Source organism: Strigops habroptila, chromosome 5 (assembly GCF_004027225.2).
Source record: "Strigops habroptila isolate Jane chromosome 5, bStrHab1.2.pri, whole genome shotgun sequence".
Classification (NCBI taxonomy): Eukaryota; Metazoa; Chordata; class Aves; order Psittaciformes; family Psittacidae; genus Strigops; species Strigops habroptila.
In genome coordinates this window covers 4,203,337-4,227,428 of record NC_044281.2, presented here as the reverse complement: position 1 = coordinate 4,227,428, position 24,092 = coordinate 4,203,337, and the positions used below count along the sequence as shown (strand labels likewise).

Genomic DNA, 24,092 nt, shown 5'->3' with positions numbered 1-24,092 from the left:
TAATTTGGCAAAGTTAGATGAGTGGAAATTGTTTGCTTTAATTGCTTGTCAAGTCCAGTACCTACATTATAGTTAAGAAGCAACTATTTACCCTCAAAATAGAAAGAAATGAAGAAAGTGTGTGTGTGTGTGTGCATGTCTGTGAAGAATAGGGAGAAAAAGGGAAAGAGAAGTACCCAGAGACAATAACTTGGTAAAAGGCCTTGGGGGGGAAGAACCATTGGTAAAGCTTGTATTAATTTCTGCGTTTGTTTAGTGGTAGCTGTGTGATACAGGTCCTGCAGCACATTTTCCCCATTTTGTCCTTTCCAGTTCCTGTGTCATAATACAGGCGTGACAAGCCTAAAAGAGAAACAGTGCTGGAAATACTGGCATAAAGCAAGCAGATGACAATGGCTTGACATGGTCAGCACAGGCAATTATCTTTGAAATGTCACGGTATAGATCTAGCCAATGTTTGATCCCGTTTTGTGGTCAATATGAACAGGAATGTTACGTGGGTAAAATATGCTGTGCAGCATCCACCAACCAGATTTTGAAGAGCTCAGTGCAAGGAGAGGGTGCCATCAGCTCAGAAGAGTGTTATCACACGTAACTAATCCTTCTTGATGAAGTTGCAATCACTGTCAGCCTTTACTGTGCCTATTTGTGTTCATGAGATTGGGAGCGAGCTTCCCTTTGTAGGTGGCATCTGATCAGCCTCTGCTGGAGGTGGGACTACCCTGATAATACACATCCCTGCCACTTTCCTGGAAGTGCTGGGAAGCTTTGACAATGGCATATGAAATAATATTTGGGAGTTTAGTGAGCAAATTTTAGAGAATTAATGCTTTTGGTCCCTGGTGCTATCAACCCAGGGATCTCTTTTCTATGTAAAGAGAAGAAAGGCTATAGAAGTGTTCCAGAGTGGCCTTTTAAGTATGGATAAAAATTATACAATCATAGAGTAGTTTGTGTTGAAGGGACCTTAAAGCTCATCCAGTCCCAACCCCCTGCCACGGGCAGGGACACCTTCCACTAGACCAGGTTGCTCCAAGCCCCTGTGTCCAACCTGGCCTTGAACACTGCCAGGGATGGGGCAGCCACAGCTTCTCTGGGCACCCTGTGCCAGCACTTCACCAATCTGTTCCAGTGCCTCACTATATAGAGCTTCACCATTATAGCTCCTTTTCCTAATTTGACTTTATTTAGGATTGAGGAGAGCTTAACTTGGAAATCCACGTAATCCACAGCACTCCCAGGCTTGTGTTTCTGGGTTGTTTGCACGTTTGCCTGCAGGTAGAAGGGATTAAAGACGTGATAATGTGGCTCACAGGTGCCATGGGCCGGGCTGTCCTATATCGCCTTATCGTGATGACATCCCTGACAGCCTGAACGGTGGCTGGATGGCAATGCTGAGCTTCTCCTCTCAGGGTCTCACAGCTGTCCGGGGGGTTCATGGCACTCAGGTTGATTGCACACAACCGGATTCAAATGGGATGGTAATTTCTAGCGTAGAGCCGACCTCACAGAAGGAAAACACTCGTGCCAGCTGAGCTTTTAATTAGGAGTACAGAGAAAATGATGCTCTCCTTCATTACAGTCTCTCACCTAGGGAAAGCAAGCCTCCAATTTTAAAATACTCTCCAAAACCACTGGGTTTACAGGAAAATGGCTCGTGACCTCAAGGAGTGTTTTGTCTTCTCCCAGGAGCCATGTGCAAGGCTGGAAGTGCTGGTGGTCCCTCCTTTTGTTAGGACGTGCCTAATTGCAAGGGAATTCAGGGCTTTGGCAGCTCATTCGAGGAGAGCTGTAAAATAATAATGAAAGGATTAAAAGTGTGTTTCCCCCTTCTTCTGTGTGTGTACGTGACAGGGTGCCCGGGCTGTTGCTGAGAGCGTGGAGCGTAATGAAATGAATAAGGATTGCTGTGGCATTCCTGGTAATTAGTTGTTCCTTAAGGGGCTTGAGTATTTCCCCTCATCTGGGGGTCTTAACAGATTGCCACGAGTGTTTGCAATTATTATAAACACTTACATGAGCTGCCTTTCAAGAAACCCTGATGACTGTAAACCCACTGCTAATTAAGTAAGTAAGTGGGAAGTATAAGAAGAGAATGTGTTAGAAAGAGATGCTCACTGTTGTTGGGCTTGTCCTGTCTGGGATGAAGGAAGATGTGATTCTCCTTTCATAAACAGGCTGCTGAAACCAGCAAGTCCGAGAGTTTAGGCCTCCTCTTGTGTTTCTGGCTCACGTGCAAAGCGATCAACAGAGGGAGGTTGTGGTGCCTTCAGGTGGGAGATGGTGCAAGGCAGATGGGCCACTCTCCTGTGTCCTTGCCAAAGAGATGATAATAAATGTTTTATGGTTCAGGAGAATATATCCAGATGCTAGAGATAACTCCCTTGGAGTTAGCAAAAAGGATGCCTCATCCTGCTTGTCTGAATGTGCTGTGGGAGAGGAGTGAGACACCGATGTTTCAGGTGGGGTGAGCATGCCAGAGATGATGGGATTCATTCTTCCTGAGTAACTCCAGATCTGGAGAGGGGTTGAAGAAGAAAGGAAACAAGTTGACCTCTTTCCAAAAGTTAGTTCATCTGTTGAGCTGGGAGGATTATAAAATCCATCAGTATTACAAGAAACAGAACTAGATGGAGTCATGTTATTTCTTAATTTAATGTATAGATTTATCACCAACAGAGCAGAGCAAAATAATGGCCTAAAAAGCAGAAGCTAAAGGACACTTTTAAATGCTTCCATTATTTGCTACCTTTGAGTGAGCATCCCAATGATTTGGCTTTGTTATGAAAAAAATATCAATGGGAAATTAATTTCCAAGTCATGTGCATGAATATTGATGAAAAACATAAATCCAATTCAATACAGATGATTATTACTGCTGTAATTGGGGCCATTAGGAGCTGAAGCTCTTCTCTGTCATTTTCAGTAACTGATAATAAGCAAACAACTGAAAGTGAAGTGTGAATGTGTGAGTAATGCCTGAAATCCACTTTTGTGATGGCCAAGCAGCGCTCTGCCCCCGCACCCTGTTTGGGGTGTAGCAGTGGCTATGGGCTGGCAGCCTGCCTGGTGGCTGTCATCTCTAGTTTGGGGCTTCCCAGATGTGGAAGATGCACATCCTTCAGCTTTGAGATAGCACAAGGCTTGGGTGTCTCTGCGTGTTCACGTGCCTGTACAACAACACTCTCTGAGGCTTGTTGCCAGAATGTGGAAAGAGATGGAGTGGCCAAACTGTGTTGGTGCAGAGATGTGTTTGAGAGCTTCATGGTAAGGTGGTAGCCTGGTAGAGGGTGTCAGTCAACAGCTCGCTGGGGTTTCCATCGGGGAAAATGGAAGGGAATGTCAGATTTTCCTGGGAGTGTATTGGAATAGCACTGAAGGGTTCCCCTCATTGAGACAGCCCTGTAAGACCTCCTGTGCAAGTTGAGAGCAAAGGCGCTCGGAGATGCTCAACAGTGAGAGAAGCTGCTGCTTTTCTGACCTCTGTCAAAGGCTGAGGAATTAGTATTTTTAATTAACCAGGAGAGGTTGTGCTGCAGGGACTGATTTTATCATGTAGCCTTTCTTTTCTTGCTGCTCATTGGCTTCTGGGGCTATATAAAATAATGTACAACAAAGTGCTTTTAGGAGAGTTTATGAAATATAGATTGTGGTGGGTTTGCATGGCATGACAAGGAAATACATTTTGTTGTGCTCATGTTTATGCCTGTGTATGGCTGGAGCATCCCTGGAAATATATATTTTCATATGTTTATATTATTTTGGTGCTTTAAAGAGCTCCTACAGCACGTGCATTCTTTTGCTGTTCCAGGGAAGGAGCAGGAGGGTGAGGGGGATATGCTCATGCTCTGTGTTGAGCTCGAGGGCAGAGGGTCTGGGCATCCCTCTCAGCTCCCACCTCACATGTGGTTACTTTAGTGCTTCTGAACCGTTTTGGCAAATCAGACCCAGATTGATTATTTTTGCCCTGGAGGAGCTGGGAATTTCCTCCTGTGGCTCAAAATGGGGGGGGGATAAAACTCAGTTAACTCCCAGTTCACAGCCTGCTTTCTGGCCTGTGTCCCTCCCAGGTTTGGCTTCCTGGTGTGTGTGGACACCTCTGTAACCGTACATGGCAGCAGCATTTCTCTTTCATGGCAGGGATGGCTTTTTACCCTATGAATTGTATTTTGCCTTTAAAAAAATCACCACCAGCATATCTAATCTTGCTGTTTTAACTGACTCTCTGGGAAGAATGGAGGCGCTGTTCCAGCTCTGTCCTCCTGCAAGTGACAATTGACCTCATCTCTTTCTCTTAAATACTTCCCTATTTTTCTCTTTTGTATTTTGAATCTGGCATAATTATTAGGTGCATCAAAAGTGCATGTTCAAAATCCATGCTGTAAAGCCGAGGCACAGAGAGATTAAGGGCTTATTATAATAATGGGTTATTGAGGATCCGTGGTTATATTCAAGTTCATGTTGGGACTTCAACTCGTTCTGCAGGTCAGGGCGCTCTCCTGCTCCGAGCACTGTTTAGGTTGGGTACCCGTGGCAGAAGATCTGCACTGCTGTACCCCCCATTGATGTAGGATTCTCTCATGTTTGATATAGGACTTTATTTGAGGCAATCTCTAACCATTTTTTTTTGTTGAGGGGAGATGACCTGTCAGGGCAGTCCAGAGCTGTAAAAGCTGAGCCCGGCCAGGCCATGGTTGGGAGGATTGACACTGGATGCTGACTTTCCCTGGTTTCCCAGATTTTGTGGCAGAGCAGGCTGGGAGGAGACGGGTTGCATGGACCTTTTGCCATATATCAGGCAGGCCCAGGGGGCTGGAACAAGGAGGTGTTTTGTGTAACAGAGGACCAGAAGGGATTTCTGTTGTAAGACACAAATAAAACGCTTGGGATTATGAGATAAATTTAAAGGATCAACATGATTTCTTCTAAATTTGCTTTTAAGATTTTATTTATCTGAAAGAATTGATTTCCACAGCAATATCAAAAGCTGAGAGGAGTTACTTCAATAGTCTGGTTGTACAAAATTAACCTCGCTTGAATAAAACTTGGAGCCTTGGTTTACATCTGGCTGGCTTCACCCTCATTGAACCCTCTTGCAAGAGCAGGCTCCACGTGTTCTGCCTCCTTACAGCAAAAAAGGGCTAAATTAGCTTTCAGGAAACATTTCATGGGTGTGAAACATGAAATAGCCGTGTTGCAGTGTATAGCTTTATTAGCTGAACTGTTGGAATTGTTTTCTGAGCTATGTTGGTCCTTAGCACCGATTGTGAAATGGAACAGAAATTATTTATTAGTCCTCAGGAGCCTTAAGACAGAATAATACTTACTCAGCTGGAAACACAGCGCATCTTATTGTTAGAGATGCTGCCACATTTAAGGAAGGAGCAAACAAGCTGACTTTGTAATTGGTAGCAAACAGTTGTAGAAGTCTTCTGGCAGGGACAGGCATGGAAGGGTGGAGATGCTTGCATGGCAGATCACAAGGTTGTTCCGAATAAAGCCCTAAAGATGCGCTAGGACAGAGCTTTGCATTTCAAAAAGAGAGATGTGCCATCCCTAGCAGCAGTGGTTAATCCTTCCAGGTGTTCCCACTCCAGCAGGGCTACCTCAGGACCCAGTGGGACCATCTCTTTCCCTCTTGGGAATCCCCCAAATTGGCTATTAAAAATACTATCAATGAAAATCTTGTTCAGATGTGTTTTACTCAGTGGTGTGTTTTACTCTGAGGGGTAGGGTTTTATGAGTAAAATTTCAAAACAGGCTGTTTGTGCCTCGAATGAAGCTTTGAGATGAGATAGTAGTTTTTATCTTAAAACCTGAGCAAAACAACCACTTTTGGTTTTCTGCAACCCAGTGCAATGAATAGATGTCGACCATGTCAAGCTTCTCAACTTAGTGAGGACATTGACATTTTAATTTTACCAGGTCACAGAAAGAAATCAAAAAATGACATCCCTTACAATAGAATCACAGAATGGTTTGGGTTAGAAAGGACCTTAAGATCATCTAGTTCCAACCTCCTGCCTACTGAGGTAACCAGACCAAATGTGTCCTTGGAAAAGCAGCCCTGTGCAGTGCCTGTTCACTTTGATCCATGCTGCTGGAAACGCAAAACCTGAAAATGATCTGATAAATGATAAGTCTTCATCCTGTGCACGGCTTGCAATGAAACAAGCCCCTCCTCTCCTTCCCTGCTGGGGAGAGTTATGGTTCAGCAGGACAAGATTTCTGCTCCCATATAGGTTTGGGTTGGAAAGGACCTCAAGATCATCCAGTTCCCGCCCCCTGCCATGGGCAGGGACACCTTCCACTAGAGCAGGTTGCTCCAAGCCCCTGTGTCCAACCTGGCCTTGAACACTGCCAGGGATGTGTTCAGCTTCTCTAAGCACCCTGTGCCAGCACCTCACCACCCTCACAGGGAAGAACTTCTTTATATCCAACCTGAACTTCCCCTGTTTTAGTTTAAACCCATTCCCCCTTATCCTGTCACTACAGTCCCTGATGAAGAGATGAGAATTGTTCCCCATTTCTGCTGGTGGCGTAGTAAGTAAACAGTCAGTAATAGTACTCAGAAAGCTTGTTGCTTTTGATATTTATAGAAGGCCCTGCGTCATTCAGAAGAGCATATTTTAGCCAATTGTAGTGATTATGCCTGCAGTCATGGAGAGTTTTGTTTGTATTGATCTCATCCAGGAACGGGAATGGCTCCCGAAATGCTATTCTGGTCCAGCTTATGTTTTGCATAATACAATGCCCATTTTCAAAATTTGGATGCATTCAGATTAATTTGCTCACAGATAAGAGCAACCCACAAGCTCTGGGTAAAGAGCAAAAGTAAGAAAGCCTAAGCCCACACTTGGCCGTTTCAATAGCGTTGCTGCCCTGGAAGGCTAAGAGCTGGGTGACAATCTGTTGTTGTAAAACGCTGCTTCTGTGATTCTTTCTGCAACTCATTTTTGTCATTGCTTGATGCACAGCAAGCTCATAAACTGAGCTGAGCAGCAGCTTGGAACTGGACATCAGAATTGAGAACAGAGTAGAATACTAAAGGGAATATTCTGAAAACTAACTGTGTTAGGATGGTGTTTCCTAACTCACCTGAAATCTCCACTATACAGTCTGGTGACTTGTGGAAAGAAGATGTGATTGTGGATCTGGAAAGAGGGCCATGAAGATGCTCCAAGGTTCAGAGCAACTCTGCTCTGGAGCCAGGCTGAGAGAGCTGGGCTGGTTCAGCCTGGAGGAGAGAAGGCTCCTGAAGGGGAGACCTTAGAGCAGCTCCAGTGCCTAAAGGGGCTCCAGGAAACCTGGAGAGGGGCTTTGGGCAAGGGCCTGGAGGGGCAGGACAAGGGGAATGGCTTGAACCTGCCAGAGGGGAGGTTGAGATGAGCTCTTGGGCAGAAGTTCTTCCCTGTGAGGGTGCTGAGGCGCTGGCACAGACTTTTCCCAGAGAAGCTGTGGCTGCCCCATCCCTGGCAGTGTTCAAGGCCAGGTTGGACACAGGGGCTTGGAGCAACCTGCTCTAGTGGAAGGTGTCCCTACCCATGGCAGGGGGTTGGAACTGGATGAGCTTTAAGGTCCCTTCCAAGTCTAACCACTCTGTGATTCTATAATGTGGGTTTTGCTGTTGTCTTTCTTCTATTTAATTGTATAAAGCTGGGAAGAGCTGAGGTCTTAAGGAAAGTGATGGGAAAACTCATGCTGGGTATCAGCCTTCTGGTCAGGTTGCTCTTGGCTTGTCCAACAGACCCTTCTGAGCATCAGCTGAACAGGGAAAATCCTGGGTTGCCCAGGTCACCTTGAGTGCACGGGTCTCCCCAGCTTATACATTTTCTAGTCTGTGATAGGCGCATCTCTGTTCGGTGTCTAATTCTGTCACTGGCAGAACTAGTAGGGACCTCGCTGAGGGCTGGATTTGGCACTTTAGGTGCTGGGGTCAGGCTAGTTTTGCATTTTCCCTGCACTTGTGCATTTTCAACCTTTCCACATTTGGTGGTGAATAACAGCACTTCATCCCCTTTGATGTCTTTAAATTGCTGAGATGCTCATGGACCATATTTGTACCTTCCTATCTCTACTGCTGATATTCAAGTGACTCATGATGGGGTTTCTTTGCAGCACCCAATCCTCTGAATAATGCAGGATTTTGTTACCTGTATCCCTGTCTACAAACTTTATTTCCTTCTCTGCTCCTGTGCCACACTCATCCTCATTGTTTGTCTTGTGGTTTCTTGCAGTGTGTGCCGGCACCGAGAACAAGCTGAGCTCCCTCTCTGACCTGGAGCAGCAGTATCGGGCCCTGCGCAAGTACTATGAGAACTGCGAGGTAGTGATGGGCAACCTGGAAATCACCAGCATCGAGCACAACCGAGACCTCTCCTTCCTGAGGGTAAGCAACCTTCCTTTTTCCTTCCCTTTGTCTTCTGTGTTTAGGGGGATAGCTACAAGTGCTGGGCTGGAGAAGGGCAGATCTCTTTCCCACCAGCTCCACTGCAATATAAAATGCTACACATGTGCAGAGAACGAGCAGTGCCATTGCTGTGACAGATACTCAGAGTATGTGTCGTTTAGATTTATCCAGGACTTGGGGGAGAAAGCCATGTCACTGCACAGGAAGGTGACACCTGACAGGTCTGTGTGTTGCCAGCAGGGTTTAGGAAGGTCAGAGAGTCATGCAGATAAGCACTAGAGGCTTGGAGAAGCTAATCCAAATAAAATGCTATAGATGGACTGATTGATAGACTAAACAAGGGGAGAACTCTGGGTGACATTTGTGGAGCTTTTAAGAAAAAAGGGGGAAAAAAGGTGATTGCTGAATGAACATCAAACCCTCTTCATGTGAGAGACTGGAGTTATGAGCCATCTGTGTTAGATGGAGGCTGTCCTGCCACCATGGAGCCCGGGTTGTGCACTCCGCCCTCCTTACATCAAATTCTGAGTAAATATCATGCTTTTGGGTTCGGGAAGGTACACTTCAGTGCAGTTTGTACGTTCCCTGTTAACATGGCAACCAGGAGGAAGGAAAAATGAATGCTGAACTGGAAGACTTTAAGCCCATCATTACTTGATGTTTGAAAACTAGTTATGTTGGAAGAAATATCCCAGTAGAGGAGTGGTCCAGTGCACTCAGGTGGGCATCTGAGGATGCTGCAGACGGTGTGGCTGCAACATTAAGGAAACTAGTATGTAGGTATGAAGGCCATGGTAGAGAAGGCAGCCTATTGCAGTCTGTGCTGATCATACTCTCCAGCAGAAGTCAAGCTGTAACACAGATGAGGGTTTACACTGCTCATCTCATATGCTATCACTCATGTATACCTCTGTGGAATGCCCGTGTCATGTTTCAAGATGTGTTTCTGTAGGGAACTGGCATTTTCCTAACAGGCACGTAGCGGGAGCAGCGATGTTGCAACCCGGCAGCAGGAAGAGGGTGGCAGGAGTCAGCCCAGCAGGTTGTGTTACACTCAGTCGCTCGGTTCATGGGTGAAGCTGGTGCTCAATTTCAGTTTGTAAAAACATGAACTTTCCATTCTGGGTTCTAACAAAGGCAAAGCCAATTCTCCAGCAGCCTGTTTAGCTTTGCTTCACGTTAAATTTGTCGGGGATTTCACAGGATTTCCACTCTATACATTGGCCTATATTTACTCAAAGCGTACACCAGGCTGCGAAAAGACCTGCAAGCAAAATTCAGCTACCAGATACATCTGGCGTAAAGTTTGGGGTGCTAATTGCACTCAGACTAACAGGTTGCCTGTTAATTTGGGCGACGAATGCCTAGGAAGTGAATGCTATCTATACATTTCACAGTTGTGACAGGTGGGGAAAACACATATGCTTGTGCTCTGAAATAGATATAGCCTTGGTGCAGCTGGACTAATGTTTCCCACCGCGTTAGACAGGCGGCACATAGATACTTCCTGCAAGGGCAGGAGCCCCACGCTCAGTCAGGCATTGCTGGAGTTTCAGATGCCTCCTGAAGCCATCGTGGGCCTTGGCTTAAACTCATCAAATCAGTTCTCCTGCTTTGGCTTTCCCTCCTTCTTACACTGCCCGCTGGTAGATAGGGAAAACAAATTACTTGGAAATGAGGGAATTAACATTCCTTGTGGAGAACTGCCATAAGCAGAGTAAAATATTGGTGGAAAGTGGGCAGTAAAATCAGCAACTGAGAGCAAGAAGGAAGGAGCACGTGTAGTAAATGAAGGTGGCTCTTGTGCTTTTAGGTGACAGCTACTGTCACTTTGTTATTGGTTCTGTTACTTCTCTTACCCGTGTCTGCCCTCTCACAGATGTCTCAGCAAAAAGCAGAACTTGAAACGAACCCCAGCAAACTGGAAGTCTAGTTAATATGATAAATTGTAGCCATTAAAACAGAAAACCAAACAGAGGAGAACACGGTCTCGGGGAAGCAAATAAATAAATGCTGGCGTATTTACACCGATGATTTGACATTCATTAGTTAGGCAGTGTTACTTGTTTTATCATTTAAAAGATTGTTGTCATGGCCAAATGAAGGTGGCAGATGGAAGAAAATGAAAAGAAAGGCTATTTGTGTGTCTCGGGCTTAAATGTGGTGAACAAGTAGTGCAAGATAAGGCTCCTCCAGCCTGCTCCACTTCTCCTTAGGCTCTGCTGCAAAACCTGCCCTCTTCTTCCACCAAAGGGGCCTCAGGTGGGCAGTTGAAGCACCCCTGGGTTATCTCTACATCCAGCTGATGAGTACTGTGGCTTTGTGAGCCTGCCTCCCTTCTCCTTAGCACTCAGCTTAGCTGGGCAGTCTCTTGCTCCAGGACAGAGGGAAGCCCTAGTGAGCCAGGCATGCTGAGCCTTTTTGTCATGCTACAGTAAATGAATACCCTAAATGAATTGAAGTGGGAAAAAAAGCCCACCATAATTTCATTTACCCTGCAGAGGAACATTAAAAGATCAGCATCCCATCTCTCATATTTATTTAGACATTTATTCCCTAAGTAGATTTGCTTTATGTCTATGAGTTAGCTCTCTGGTTATCTGCTGATTAAGACTAAGAAGGGCTGCCTGTCACCTGAATGAAGTGCTCAACCACTTAAACCCCCAGGCCTGCAAATGACTGCGTGGCTTTGAGATCATGAGGAGCTTCATCTATGTAAGAAGGGATTGCATGTACCAGTGTTTTCATCCTAGCTTGTATGTGTGCAGGACAAGGGGGGATGGCTTCAAGCTGAAGGATGGTAGATTTAGATTAGCTCGAAGGCAGAAGTTCTTCCCTGTGAGGCTGATAGCTGGTTTTCTTTGTTATTCTTCTGAGGCTCAGCCTCTCCACAGAAAATGGACACTGGGTTAATTCCCTTTGGAGTCCCACCACTGCAAGCTTTAATAATGACATGAGGCTTAGGTTAAAGCAGCACATTGCTGCTGGTGTCACACCTCCCTGTCCTGGCCAAGGCAGGTTCTCCACTGGCAGAGAGGAAAGGCACTTACTGTTTGCAAGAGCACGATGGAACTGGGCAGGACAAATAATTGGGTCAAAAAGAGGCCTCGACAGCTCCTTGTCCCAGTCGCATGTCCAGGCTCATAGCAAGTCAGCAGTGACAGTGGGAAGAGGTCGGGCTTCATCTCCCGCTGCTTCCTGACTCATTGGCATCCTTCGACTAACTGCATGGGCCAGGCTTTTGTGCTAGGGCTTGTTCTGTGGAACTAGAGAAGCTGGTTGAGCTGGTGCGTGTCTTGAGCTGAGATTTATTGCCCTGCTTTGGATTTCAGGAAAAAAAGCCTTGCTTAAAAACTCAGCTTGTGGACTGGTTCATATTGCAAGCAACTGGTTTCAGAAGTGGGAACCTAGTTTAGCTTCAGTGACAGTTTGTCTTGTGGACAGTTCTTATTTCTTAATAGCATCTCCACAGTCAATTTTTTACAATGAAATACACAATTTGTACACCAGAAAACAATACTCTTCAAGCACGCTTGTTCTGTTAAACACACTTGGGAATCAGGAGTTATCTTTGACTAATCCCCAGCCTTTTAGCAATTCACAGTCAGTAAATTATCTCCTCGTGCCTAGATTTTATTTAACCAATTCAGATTATTTATTTTTGAAGACATGATCAAAGTTATGTTCTCTTCCCTGCAATCATTCTTCCAGATGATTATGAAACTTATTTCTAACCACAATCAACAGCCATCAAAAAAGATCTACCACCACTTTATACAGTCTGTTTTCATTTACCTCTATGGTGCCCCTGGAGCACCCTCAGCCATGGGCATTCTGGTTAAAAACAATCATCTTTTTAATACTTTTTAAAGCTTTTTGGTCTTTTAGAGCAAAATGGGTTTGAGCAGACCCTTCTGAAGGCTCCAGTGGCAAAGACACAGGCATGGAGAGAGCCTGCGGTCTGAATAGACGTGTTGGGAAGGGAGCACAGACACAGGAGGGTCTTGCCTTGTCCAGTTTGCTCAGCAGCTCACTGTGATGATACTGATGGCTCCTGAAGGCATCCTGCATCCTCTTCTGCAGCAAAAGGTATCTTTATTCCCAGCTGACAGGCTTCAGTGAGGTCCCAGCTCAGCAAAAAGAGAGCAGGATGTGTAGTGCCTGTCAGGAGTCCTCCAAATGACAGGTTATGGGGTGGCTATGCTGATGTGGAGGGGGGATTTCCCCAGAAGTGCAGTCTGAACCTACAGAGCAGGGCTGTTTGCGGGGCAGAGAGTAACATGTGTCCTCTAGCATTTAATTTAGCCATTATTTGTCCCTGGAGCATTTGTGCCCCAGCGAGTTGCATCAGGAGAGCCTCGCCAGCACGTGTTTTGTCCTTGGCTGGCAAGAAGCAAAGATTTCCAGGAAATTCTGGACCTGGAAATCAAGTACATATATTTATGTATTTGTAATTACCCTCCCAGGACCTTCCCTGTTAGAAAATGAAGCATAAAGAGACGAATGGTGTGTCAGCAATGGCATCAGGGGCAGGGCTGTGCATGCCACACAGATCCAGGCGGAAAGAGGACACCTCCAACTGGCTGTGTAGACCTGTTGAGGGCATCCTGTTTATGTAGCACTGAACACAAGTGCTGTGCTGGGTGGGTTACAAGAGACCAGTGGCATGCAGGCCATGCTTCTGGCGTGGACAGAATGTTTTACACTGGCTGTGATCAGGCGCCAACTGTGCTGGATGAACCTGAGCCGTGTTCAAAGTGAGTTGGATCCCAAACTCAGAGGGTGGAGGGGAGCAAAGCCTCACTGCAGAAAGCACGTGTGATACAGCTCTCCTCCTGTATCACAGGAGGATACACAGGACAGCTTCTTCTGCCATTTCCCATTGCTTTTGCAGAGACAGTAGCTTAAAGTAATACCAGTGGTTTAAACTGGTCTCAAAATGGCCAGGGAGTATTGATTGCCAAGATGAGGAATGGTATGGATTTATAGGATCTTCCAGACTTGTCCTGTGTTGGGAAGCGGGTAGTGAAATGGGAAGCCCACGGCGTGGCCGTGGTGAGTAGCTGAGTGCTGGCACTATTATGGTAGTTGGTGTTTCCATTGCCCTCATCCATTGATGCATGGGACAGCACTTGGGTGGTTGGTGCCTGGTCCCTACTATTAAAGATCAATAACACGTAGTCCCTAACATAATCTCATCCTGACCTCATTGATCCCAGAGCTTCCCAACTCACAGGTAAAAGGCATCTAGTGTTTTCTAGCCTGAAGGTGTTCAGGAGTGTTACATGATTTTTGTGCTTCAGTTGCTTATTCCCCCCATGTTATGCCCGTGTCTCTGCAGAGGCCTCTCTGGTGTAAGGCTCTAGCTGCTGCTCTGCAGCTCCCCTGCTACATGCACTGTGGCAGCACAGGGACCCTGCTCACACCTCTTCTTCCTTCCCCCTCAAAAAGCTGCCTGTGTGGCCACCAGGCTGCCATTCCTGCTCTCCTGCCAAGGCTTCCCCCTCGCTCCTGGCCACACTTGCCTGCTTGGGCTCACAGATAGTCCCTGTGCCCACTGTGCTGCCCTTGCACCACAGCACCCTCCTGCTAGGCCTTGGTGGAGCTGCAGAGCGCTGAGGGGTGACCCTGAGCCCTCTCCCACCTCCCATGTCCTCGTCACCCTGCCATGACAGCCCTGTTCCCCACACAGCTATTTCTGTCCCGCTCTTGCAGAGCCTGTTTTAATGGTGTTTACAAACCCAGCAGCTTCATCTCTCCAAGCAGCTAATGCTTTGCCTAGGTCCCCACAGCCAGATTCTGACTCGGGTTTTATATTCCTCCCAGCCCTACTCTCTTATTTTTGTAGCTGTCCTGGGCATTGCAACTGGGCTAGGAGGCTCCTTTCTCTCTCATCCACAACACCAACCTCCTCTCCCTAAAATAAACTGAAAAACCAAGTTGTGCCATCTCTGTTTCCCCTCTCCTCCTTTCCTTATTGGCAATGCACCACCACCAAGCAGCTCAGATCAGCTCTGCAATGGAATTTGGGCATTGCTTTCAACTGAGAGTAACTTAAAGACTCTGCAAGCTGGTACTATTCTGTTTGAATTACATTTTTAGCCTCTACAAAACAAACATAGAAGAGAACTAATATACAATTAATCTTCAAGCTGGGTTTGCCAAGCTGTAACCAAATATATGTACATTAGCTATTGCCCTGTTAATTTAGCAATTAGTTTTGGTGGCTCTGTATGAAAGATACAGTTTGAAAGAACCACTTGGGTTTAGGAGGAGAGTCGCGTGCTGCACAAATGCAGGCTCCAGTTTTGGCACAGGGATGGACTGTGAAGTGGCTCTTTGTGTGTGCCAGGGGCTGTACAGCCCCCCAAGGAAGCATTTTTGGGGGAGGGCTGCAGATGATGCCCTTTTCCAGGGGAGCCTGGCCCACTGGGAATGGTACCAGGCTTCTCCTCACATCCTGTTTGCTCTTGGGAGTGCTGCTGAAGCTCCTGGAGCACTAGCAGCTTCATTCCCTTGTGTCCATGTCCCTGTGATGGATTTGCTGTATAAAACACATGCTGTCCTCCATGTGGAGCAGCTAGTAAGTGGTGTCAATAGGCCCTTCACTGACACATGTGCACCCACTATGGGCAGTTGGGAGAGGCTCTCCCAACAGGGCTCTGGAAGGATGAGGGGATGGATCCCAATGTCAGGCTTCGTTTCCTCCCTCTCTTGGGTTGGCAGCAGCCAAGAGCTCCCCCAGCTCTCCCACAGCTTTTGCCTGTGTCCCTTTCAGTTGGGGGGAGCATCCTTCAGCTGTGTCACACGTGGAGAAGATGAGAGGTAAAGATTTGAAGTCCAGGATGATTAAGGAGTCTCTTTAAATTGTCTTTTAGCATTTCCCTTTCAGCTTCTATTGTATGGGAAGCACCCCACCTCCAGCCACCTGGGAAGCCTGTCTGATTCATGTGCATGGCAGCAGTAGCAATTCTGGAGCAGGAGAGAGATGAAAGAAGCTTGGCTTAAATTATTCAGAGTAACCCAGACCCGTGCACATGCTGGAGATCAGTAATACCTTTTTCACTTGTTCTTCTGTTCTCATGGTTGAAGTAAAGCTGCCCTTTGTAAGGCAGAGCCGCCCCAGTGCTCAGGAGCTGTTCCTCATGACGTGAGGTGGGAGTCTGTCCTTCTCGCTGGTCCTGCTCATCCTCAGGTGCCACTCTGGCAACTTCTGGGTGCTGCAGGGGGTGCCTGCAAGCCCAGGTTGGTGTGGGAGGCATGGCGTGGGAGCATTCCTGCTTGTGACAGGGTGCCAGCTACGGCTGCAAGTGATGTTTGCCATTCCGCAGTATTGCTACCCCATTCCCAGCCAAATTGCTGGGAAATTATGAGGTGAAAGAGGCCCCAGTACCAAAAATACACCCAGGACGTGGGGTTCACCACTCCAGGTAGAGTGCTTTCCAGGTTTGGCATGGAGCTAACATAGTGGATGGGTGCCAGCTGGCAGCAGGTCAGCCTGGGTAGCGTGTGGAGGATGTTAATGGTAGTGGAAAGCATGTGGAGGAGCTGGCAAGGTGTACCATCACCCTGGGAATGTCACGGACAGGTCTGGGGGCTCTTGGCTTAAACTGCTGAGCAGTCTGTGAAATGGATTTGTTCTTGTGCTTTGGTCGTGTAGCACCAGTAATAGCCCAGAAGACCTTTCTGCTAACACAGATCTTGTTCCCTGCTACGCGGGGCTGTGTCTGGGGGTACATGCTGACCACAGCCCTTCCCTTCATGATCAGTGTGTGCTGGTGGAAGCATGTTACTCCTTGGGCAGTATCTGCCAGGGATCTTTGAGGTGCAGGTAAACCTCCTTCCCCGTGCAGCCCCATGTTGTCACCTTGCTTGTCCACTCTATGTCCTGTCTTTACCTGTGCACAGCCAGCCAAGTGTGTGATAAACTAGTTGTGCTTTTCAGCTGGTCCTGGCACCCTGAATCTTGGCCACTGGCAAAAGTACAGATCAGGAGTCGAATTCTGAACACAAACAGCAGCAAATGTTGAGATCCATGACTCTGTCTGGGCTTGGATTTGTTTGGTTGGTTTTTTTTTTTAGTTAAATACAGATTATTAATTAATTTCTTATTGTTTAGCATTTCATCAGACTCTTCCTTCTGCCTGTCCATGAAGGGATCTGATACTGTCATCTCCTGCATGTCTGCAGAAGATGTGTGGCCAAACACGACCTCAGACGCTGTTGTGATGGGCACCACACAGCTGGTAGTGGAAGGGAGGATATTGTTAGAAGTAAACCCAGTGCAAACCTCCTTAATTAGGTGGTGTTTCTCTTAGAAGCTGCTCTTCCCTCTAGGTGAGTAAAACCAATTATGCCCTACCTTTCAACCGCCTTATGCTGTTAATGATCTTCCTCTTGCAAATGTAAACCTCTCCCCTACTGATGCGATTGGGAATGGTGGCCTAATTGAAGCTGGCCTAAAGCAAAGACTGGAATGAAGTTCAGCCAACCAACAGGAAACAAACCCAAACCCAGTTGCAAATGCTTTTAATTTATAAATGGATTGACTAAGTTATAAAGCAAAGAAGTCGTTTTCTTCCATAGAAAGAAAGGTTATCTGGTGTAAATGGTAAGTGTAGTGAATTCTCAAGCCTAGTCTTCACCCTCACTGGAAGATGGCATCAACCCACACTGGTCACTGCCAATCTTTGCTCAGGTGTTGTAAAAGCTGGTTTATTCTCCTCTCTATCCACCCGCCCTCTGTCTGTGGGACAGAGGTTGAAGTTGGGCAGCACAGGTGAGGTATAGCGAGGCCTATGAACACACCTGTAATTGTGGTAGAGCAGCCTGCACCAAATGGAAGTATTTTATACTTTCTTGGAGTGCCATTCTTCTCTTTTCCTGGGCATTTAGGCACATTTTTCCTCTCCCTCCAGCTCCCTCCAATCCCATTTTACTGTGGAATAAAATGAAATTAAACAAACTGATTGTCAGCGAGCTGAATAATCTTGTATTGTAATACACTGGCTCAGAGTCCTGGATCAATGGGCTTGAATTGCTGTTAAAATCCATATGAAAGAGAAGGCAAAGTCTTTTGCTGTAAGCTGTATCAAGGGGTTGGGGGAGCAGAGGGGACGGATGGAGGCTTAGCCAACAGTTTTTATGCTAAACTGGATCAATTCTAAAGGTTTCCTCTGTAGGTGCCTGCTGAAGGGTGTTTAGAGTGCAGAAATGTCAGCACGATTGTGCAGATTGCAGCATTTAGCAATAGCAACGCTCCCACCCCAAACCTGGTACTAGCACTGGGCCCCCTGATCACAGCCCTGTGTGTGTCCTGCAGGCATCCTGTGTAGGTGCCCAGGTGGCTGGGGCAGAGGGAGAAGTTGGCATTCCAAGTGTCCCATGTTAAAAATGGCATGTCAAGGGAGCGTTTGCAAGGATGTGTCCTAGGGAAAGCTGGTCTGAGGAGCCAGGGGGATTGGAGCTGGCCAGGGTGGTGATATGGACATGTCTTTCTGGGATCGAGGATGGGTTTGCCTAACCCAGTGAGCAGCCAGCAGGGTTGTCTCTTAACCACATGCAGTGTGTGTTGCTGTACAGTGCGAGCTGGCTCTGAGTGCTCGGTCCTATGGGGCATGGAGTCAAGTACCACTGACTTCTCAGGTGAGATATTCTCCAGTGTCAAACATCATCGTGGAAGGGTGGAATCAAGAAGTTTTGGTTGGAGCATGAGGACCTAGTTCAAGGCAGTACTTCTGCAGGTGGTTAAGCGCGACTGGTCTCATCGACTTCTAGTACTTGTGTTTGGAGTTAAGTAGAAGGGTAGTAACGTCTGCCTGCTGTGTTGAATAGTGCATAGTGTTCCTTTCCCCCCTTTGGTGGTCATTAGTCCTACCAGAGAGGAAGAATGGAGTGCTTTGAGGTACTGTCTGAACATAATAAACACAGAAATGTCAAAAGGCAAAGTAGAAATATCATCCTGATTTTGACAAACCTGCGCTGTTTTGTGCTGGGAAAATAGCAGTGATAGCTTAATGTTGCTCACTGGAGAGAGAGGTTATACAGAAGATACATTTTGTTTATGCTTTAAGAAAACACCTTCAATGAACCCAAGGCGGAGAGATAAGACCCTCAAAGTAAATGCTGTTTAGTTTGAATAGGATGGAACAGACGTAGCCAAGTGGTCCAAGAGCTTGAATGGTGGCCAGAGCCTTATGTCGCTGCTCGTTCTGGTTTCTGATGTTTTGTGATTGATTCAGATACTAAAGTGCCAGCAAAGCAGCTGTAAAACATTATAAATTGTTTTATAGGTCTGGATAATCATGGTGATGGTGGAAGCATCTGTATTTTGCTGCAGGGGGCAACCTGTGAACCAATGACAAGGAAACCCACCATCATGCATGGTAACCTGCAGGTGTATTGCCGTCTCCAGATGGAGAGGCTTGAGATATGGAACATCACTGCTTTAAATCCTTTTCATACCAGTGTTGCTGGTTTATACGTACCCCTCCTGCCTTGAATTTGGAAGGAGGCTTTTGGAAACCACCCCCATTCCATACTCATTGGCTTCCTCTCCAGGAAGGGCTGAAGGGCAGGGAAGAGTGAAAGAGATGGTGAGGCATGTGTTGTATTGCTGCTGTGAATCAAAAGCAACTACCCTGTGTAATACATCCCTTAGGAATAGTAATGACAGTTCATCCCTCAAAAGTACAGTGCAGAGTGAAGGCCTAAGAAAGGAAAATCCATAGTGAATATCAGGGAATTAATGGCTGTCTCTGCATGAGTATAGAGTAACCTCTTTGGGAAGCAGAAGATATTACTGGTGATAAACTAGAAGAAAACTTATCTGTCGTAAGGAGCTGTCTTGATTTGATATACGTCTGTAAAACCTCACCTACTAGGTCTTACAGATTGCTGTCATTTTTGAAATACCATTTTTAACTTCTTTGGAGTCTGGTGAATTTTTAGGTAGAAGAAAATGTACTCTGTGGATGGGTTACCCTCCGAGCCAGCGAGCTCAATGCAGAACAACCCTGCTGCTGTGGTAGCCGGTATCCACAGCCTGGGTCTGTGGCCATGTTTATGTTTCATCTCCTGTGCAACCTCAGCGATCTTCAGGTTATTTGGAAAAGGTTCTTGTAGTTGAAAGCACAGAAGATGGTTAAGAAAAATGAAAAGGCAGCTGCAAACCTGTGTCTTCCCTGTGCTTCTGTCCCATTTGTGTGATGTTCCCACGAGCAGGTGGTACCTTGCCTGAAATAGGGAAACCCATTGAAAACAGCCATTGCAGGAATCCCTGTGGGAGGGCACTGGCAGAAAGGGATGAGGTGAATTTCCATTCTCAATAATTGTCAGAGATGTGCAAGCAGAGAGACATAAGAGGAAAATACAGCCGCGGAGCTTAAACCTAAACCGTTTTGCTGGCATTTGTTGCAGTCAGAGTTATCTGACCGGTGGTGGGGCATCCTCCTTCCCGCCTTCTCTGCCTATTATTTTGTTTCCTGGGAATGCTGATATTTGTAATTGGGGCCAGATGAGGTCCATCCATTTAGCAAACCAGGAGCTGATCCCAGCCATGCTGTCAATTAGCTCCAGTCCCAGCATCAGTGTGGCCAGAGGTTATGGCAGCGGTGCCCAGTAATGATAGTGGATGCTCAAGCACGGTCCCTTGTCAGCTCATTGTTTCAGTGCCAAAGTAATCATTTGATCTCAGCAGAACAGCTGGTTTTAAACTACAGATTATCCACTATTTCATCTCCTCACTTAGCTGCGGAGCTGACTTGTTTTAGCTATAGATCAATTATACCCCCAAACCAACACTCAGTTCAATCTTATCACGTGAAATGAAGATAAAACGGGTTCAGGCACTAATGATAGATCTTCCATTACAGATCTCTGTCCATGCACTTGAATACCCATCACCAGGGAGTGAGTATAAACTCATTCCTGGAGTGAGTCGTGCTCCTTTCATTAGGATACAATGAATTATTTTAGCAGAACAATACATATATAAGAATAAAATGCAGTTAAAAGGGCATTTAGTTCTTGCCCTGCCTGTAAGCGTCCCTGAGCGGGTGACACCCAAATCACTCAAACTGATCAAATGTAAAATGAAATACTTATGGGTAGAGCCTCTCAGGAAGCATTGTGTATTGTAGGCAAGGAAATCCAGTCATTGTAAAGCAAGTGTTTTCATGCCATCTATTTCTTGACATTATTATGGGCTTTTGAACCAAATTTTCTCCATAACTGGCCAGTGAAATTGAGAAATTTCACTTCATTTGCAATGAGGATGCCTCACCTTGGAAATCCATTTGGCTCGTGCTCGGCTGATGAAACAACAAAGTCCTCAAATCATGGAATAATGGCATCGCCACGGGTGTTCCTAGCAGGCAAGCCAGCATTTCCTTGGGCAGGGAAGGTCCAGAACACTTGAATCTATACCGACATCAATATGTTTGCATCTTTCGCAGCAGCTCTGCCGTTGCTTGCTTTGGGATCGATTCAGCTTGCGTTGGTGGACATGCAGCTCACTAGCATAGGGCTAAATAGAGCTGGCTGGAAGCATTCAAAAGCAGAGGTTGGTAAAATGTTAAAATAGTATTTTGCTTTGGCTTTGTAATCCTGATGTTCAACCAAACCATGTTGTTCTTATTTAATAGAAGAGGTAATTAATAGGTGTGCTTTTCCCCTAATGGATTGCAGCGATGCAGGCACTACATGCCAGTTATCTTCATACTTCCTCCTGCCACAAACATCCGATGCTTGTCATGTTCTCTGGTGTTCCTGAGATGGAGTGAAATGCTTGTTCAGTGTCAATGGGAAATACTGGGTTTATGTCATTTACCTCAATGTTATGTTTTTAGTATGCAGAGATTTAAAGTTTGTGGTTCCTGGGGTGAGCGAAGGACTTTGTGCTCTTTGTGCACTTCTGGTCACCTTCTCCTGTTCCATCTGCCATTAGAAACATGTTTTGTGGGACAAGTGTGGGAGGAAATCCAAGGGTGCTGTTGGGAACAGGGAGGTGCACTGGAAGCTGAGATGCAGGGTCTGTTTAATGCTGGGGGGAGCATATTGTGTCCTGCAGTGCAAGCACCTGTGTGGCAAGGGCTGGATGGAGAGCGAATGGCTTGAGACAGGAAAAATCCCCCATCTTGCAGCTGTTTTGCACTTGGTTTTGGTGGCTTTGATACTGTTCCTTGTTCTTGTTAGATTTCCATCACAGCAGTGTGAGATAGCTGATATGGGCTGGAGAGATCCCACCGTGGATGCCTGCATGCTTTCATGCACCGAGGAGGAATGAACTACCTACAAGTGTATTTATTTTCTGCAGAAGGCCTTTTCAGGTGGCATTGGGAGCAACCTGTGTTAGGCAGGTTTCTCCCTCTCCTTTGGCAGAGCAGTGAGAGTGGGGAAGGTTGTAAAGGTGGTTTGTGACGGTCCCATGTTGGGAGGTGCAGAGCAGCTCTTTCCAATAGGCCTTATGGCACTGATTAGTCCAGGGACTCATGTCCTCAGCATGATCTGTCTGACTATAGCGAATGCAGAGAAGATCAGCACAGAGTGGAAACCCCATCAAGTCAGGTAATCTGCACAAACACGATGGACTCTGCTAAGCCAAACTTAAACAGGGGAGATTTAGGTGAGATATAAGGAAGAAATTCTTTACTTTGAGGGTGGTGAGACACTGGAACAGGCTGCCCAAGGAAGTTGTGAATGTTCCATCCCTCCCAACAAGACCAGGTTGGACCGGGCCAACTAGATCAACGCGGAAGGTGTCCCTGCCCGTGGCAGGGGGTTGGAACTAGATGAGTTTTAAAGTCCCTTCCAACCCAAACCATTCTATGAGTCTATGATTCTAAGCCAGCAGCCAGGAGTTATAAAAGTTCTATTCATTTAAATGACTTTGATTAGAGTTCTTACACTCCCTGAGATTACAGTTTAAAAAGAAACAATTTTGGTTGCATTTCTGCACCTCAGGTCCTTCCACTGAAGGTCACTTTTCTCCAAATGTGCCTTCACCTCATAAGATGTCAGCTTTGGTTTTGGTTTTGCTGTTTTTCATGTTTCAGTTGTTCTTAAAGCCCTTGTTGAACTTCTGTAGCTCAAGTGCTGGGTTTTAACTCTGGTCTCTAGAAGGAAATTACCCATCTTTTTATGTCTGGTAAGGGCTGAAATTTTGTTAGGTGAAGCAACTATTGTTTTACAGTGTCTGTCTCCTGTAACTATCCCTGTAACTGTGAGGAGCCCAGACCCAACAGCTCCTTAAGCAATTTCCAATATTCTTTTCTCACATCAATTTTTAATGCTGCATCATACCATGAATTCACAGCGGATGCAGATATTTATCAGATCTGCTGCAGACAGCATCCATTGGATGTCAGTTTGCCAGAAGGATGAATCCTGTTGTGTCTGGTTAGCAGGGACTTCGCAAAATAAGGAGGCTTCATCTTGGCTTTCAGGAAAGCCCCCAGTAACGGCTCCTCTTGTTTCCTTAAGTAAATATCTTCAACTCCATGCTCCAGAGGCACCTCTGGGGCTCTCACGAAGCAAACAGGGCTCTTGTCTGGTAGCACTTTTGAGAGGCAGTGATTTTCCTTAGCCCTCGCTTAACTGGCGGGTAATCGTCCATCATCGCGCTCAATACAAGGCTTTGTTTTGATTTGTTTATTTTTTTAATTGAGCTAAGTGCTGCTTCTGCTTTCCTGCTGCCTCTGATCTCTGCTGGAGAGAGCAAATCTTAGCAGCCTGCAACAGCGAAGGCTTCTCTGATGGCTTTTGTCTCCCATATGCTCTGGTTCAGTAACAGTTTCGGCTGATCACTGTGACAGCAAAACACCTTTTTTATTTAAGCAACAGCTTTCTAGAAATACATCTTTGGGCTCAATCAACATAACCTTCAGCGGTTCTTTGAAACCAAGGATCTAAAAGCCATGAATGTCAGAAACACTTTGCTACTTGTGGGAGTCTTCAGTGCTTCTGACAGATAAAAGTGGAGGAGGAAGCCATCAAAAAATACACCAGATACAGCCTAGAATGGATTTTTGCTCGTAGCTGATGGTTGAGTCCTGTTATTGGAGAGGACAGGCTACTGGAAGAAAAACTTAGGACTAAGAAACCAAAGGGTAAAGTAGGGCTGAACGTAATTGGTGAGCAGTGCTTGGGTTTTATACAGCATGTGCTCCACAAGCCGTCTGCGTGTGCTGAGCTCAGGCACCCTTTGCTGGCAGAAACAGTCCTCTGCTGAAAGGTCTTTCGGACGTAAAAGCTCTTGGTTTATTATTAGAGTAAAAGTGTTGTTATTTTTAAGAGGAGGAGGAGAAAACAGGAATAAATTACAGTAAAATGTCAGCAACTGCTGAAAATAGAGGAGTGGCAACAGTGTCTCTTTGGCGTTTTTGCAGCCAGGCAAGCACAGGCAGCAGGAATAGTGCCAGCGTGCAATTTCCATCAGCCTCAATTACTACCTTGGCCTGGTTTTAAATATTTAAAGTTTAACATTTAATTTTGGATGATGCTGAATAACAAGAATCAAAATATGAAAATTCACATGAAAGTATTGGTTGCAGCAAGTACCTATCAATAATGTAAGCAGGATGGGACTGAATGGCCACGGTCTTCCAAGAAAGCTTTTCCATTTCTCTCGTGTTGCCTGTCTAGAGAAGATTTATTAAACAGCCCTCTGAAGGGATTGTCCTCC

At 46.1% G+C, this 24,092-nt stretch overlaps 1 protein-coding gene across 1 annotated transcript in view; it reads left to right on the top strand.

Annotated features, from left to right (window-relative positions):
- The window catches only part of ERBB4 (erb-b2 receptor tyrosine kinase 4), a 616,088-nt gene that overhangs the window by 221,753 nt on the left and 370,243 nt on the right, over positions 1-24,092 (top strand). Inside the window, exon 2 of the mRNA XM_030487261.1 lies at positions 8,238-8,389. Coding sequence (XP_030343121.1) covers positions 8,238-8,389 — 152 coding nt within the window. The remainder of the gene's footprint in view (positions 1-8,237; positions 8,390-24,092) is intronic.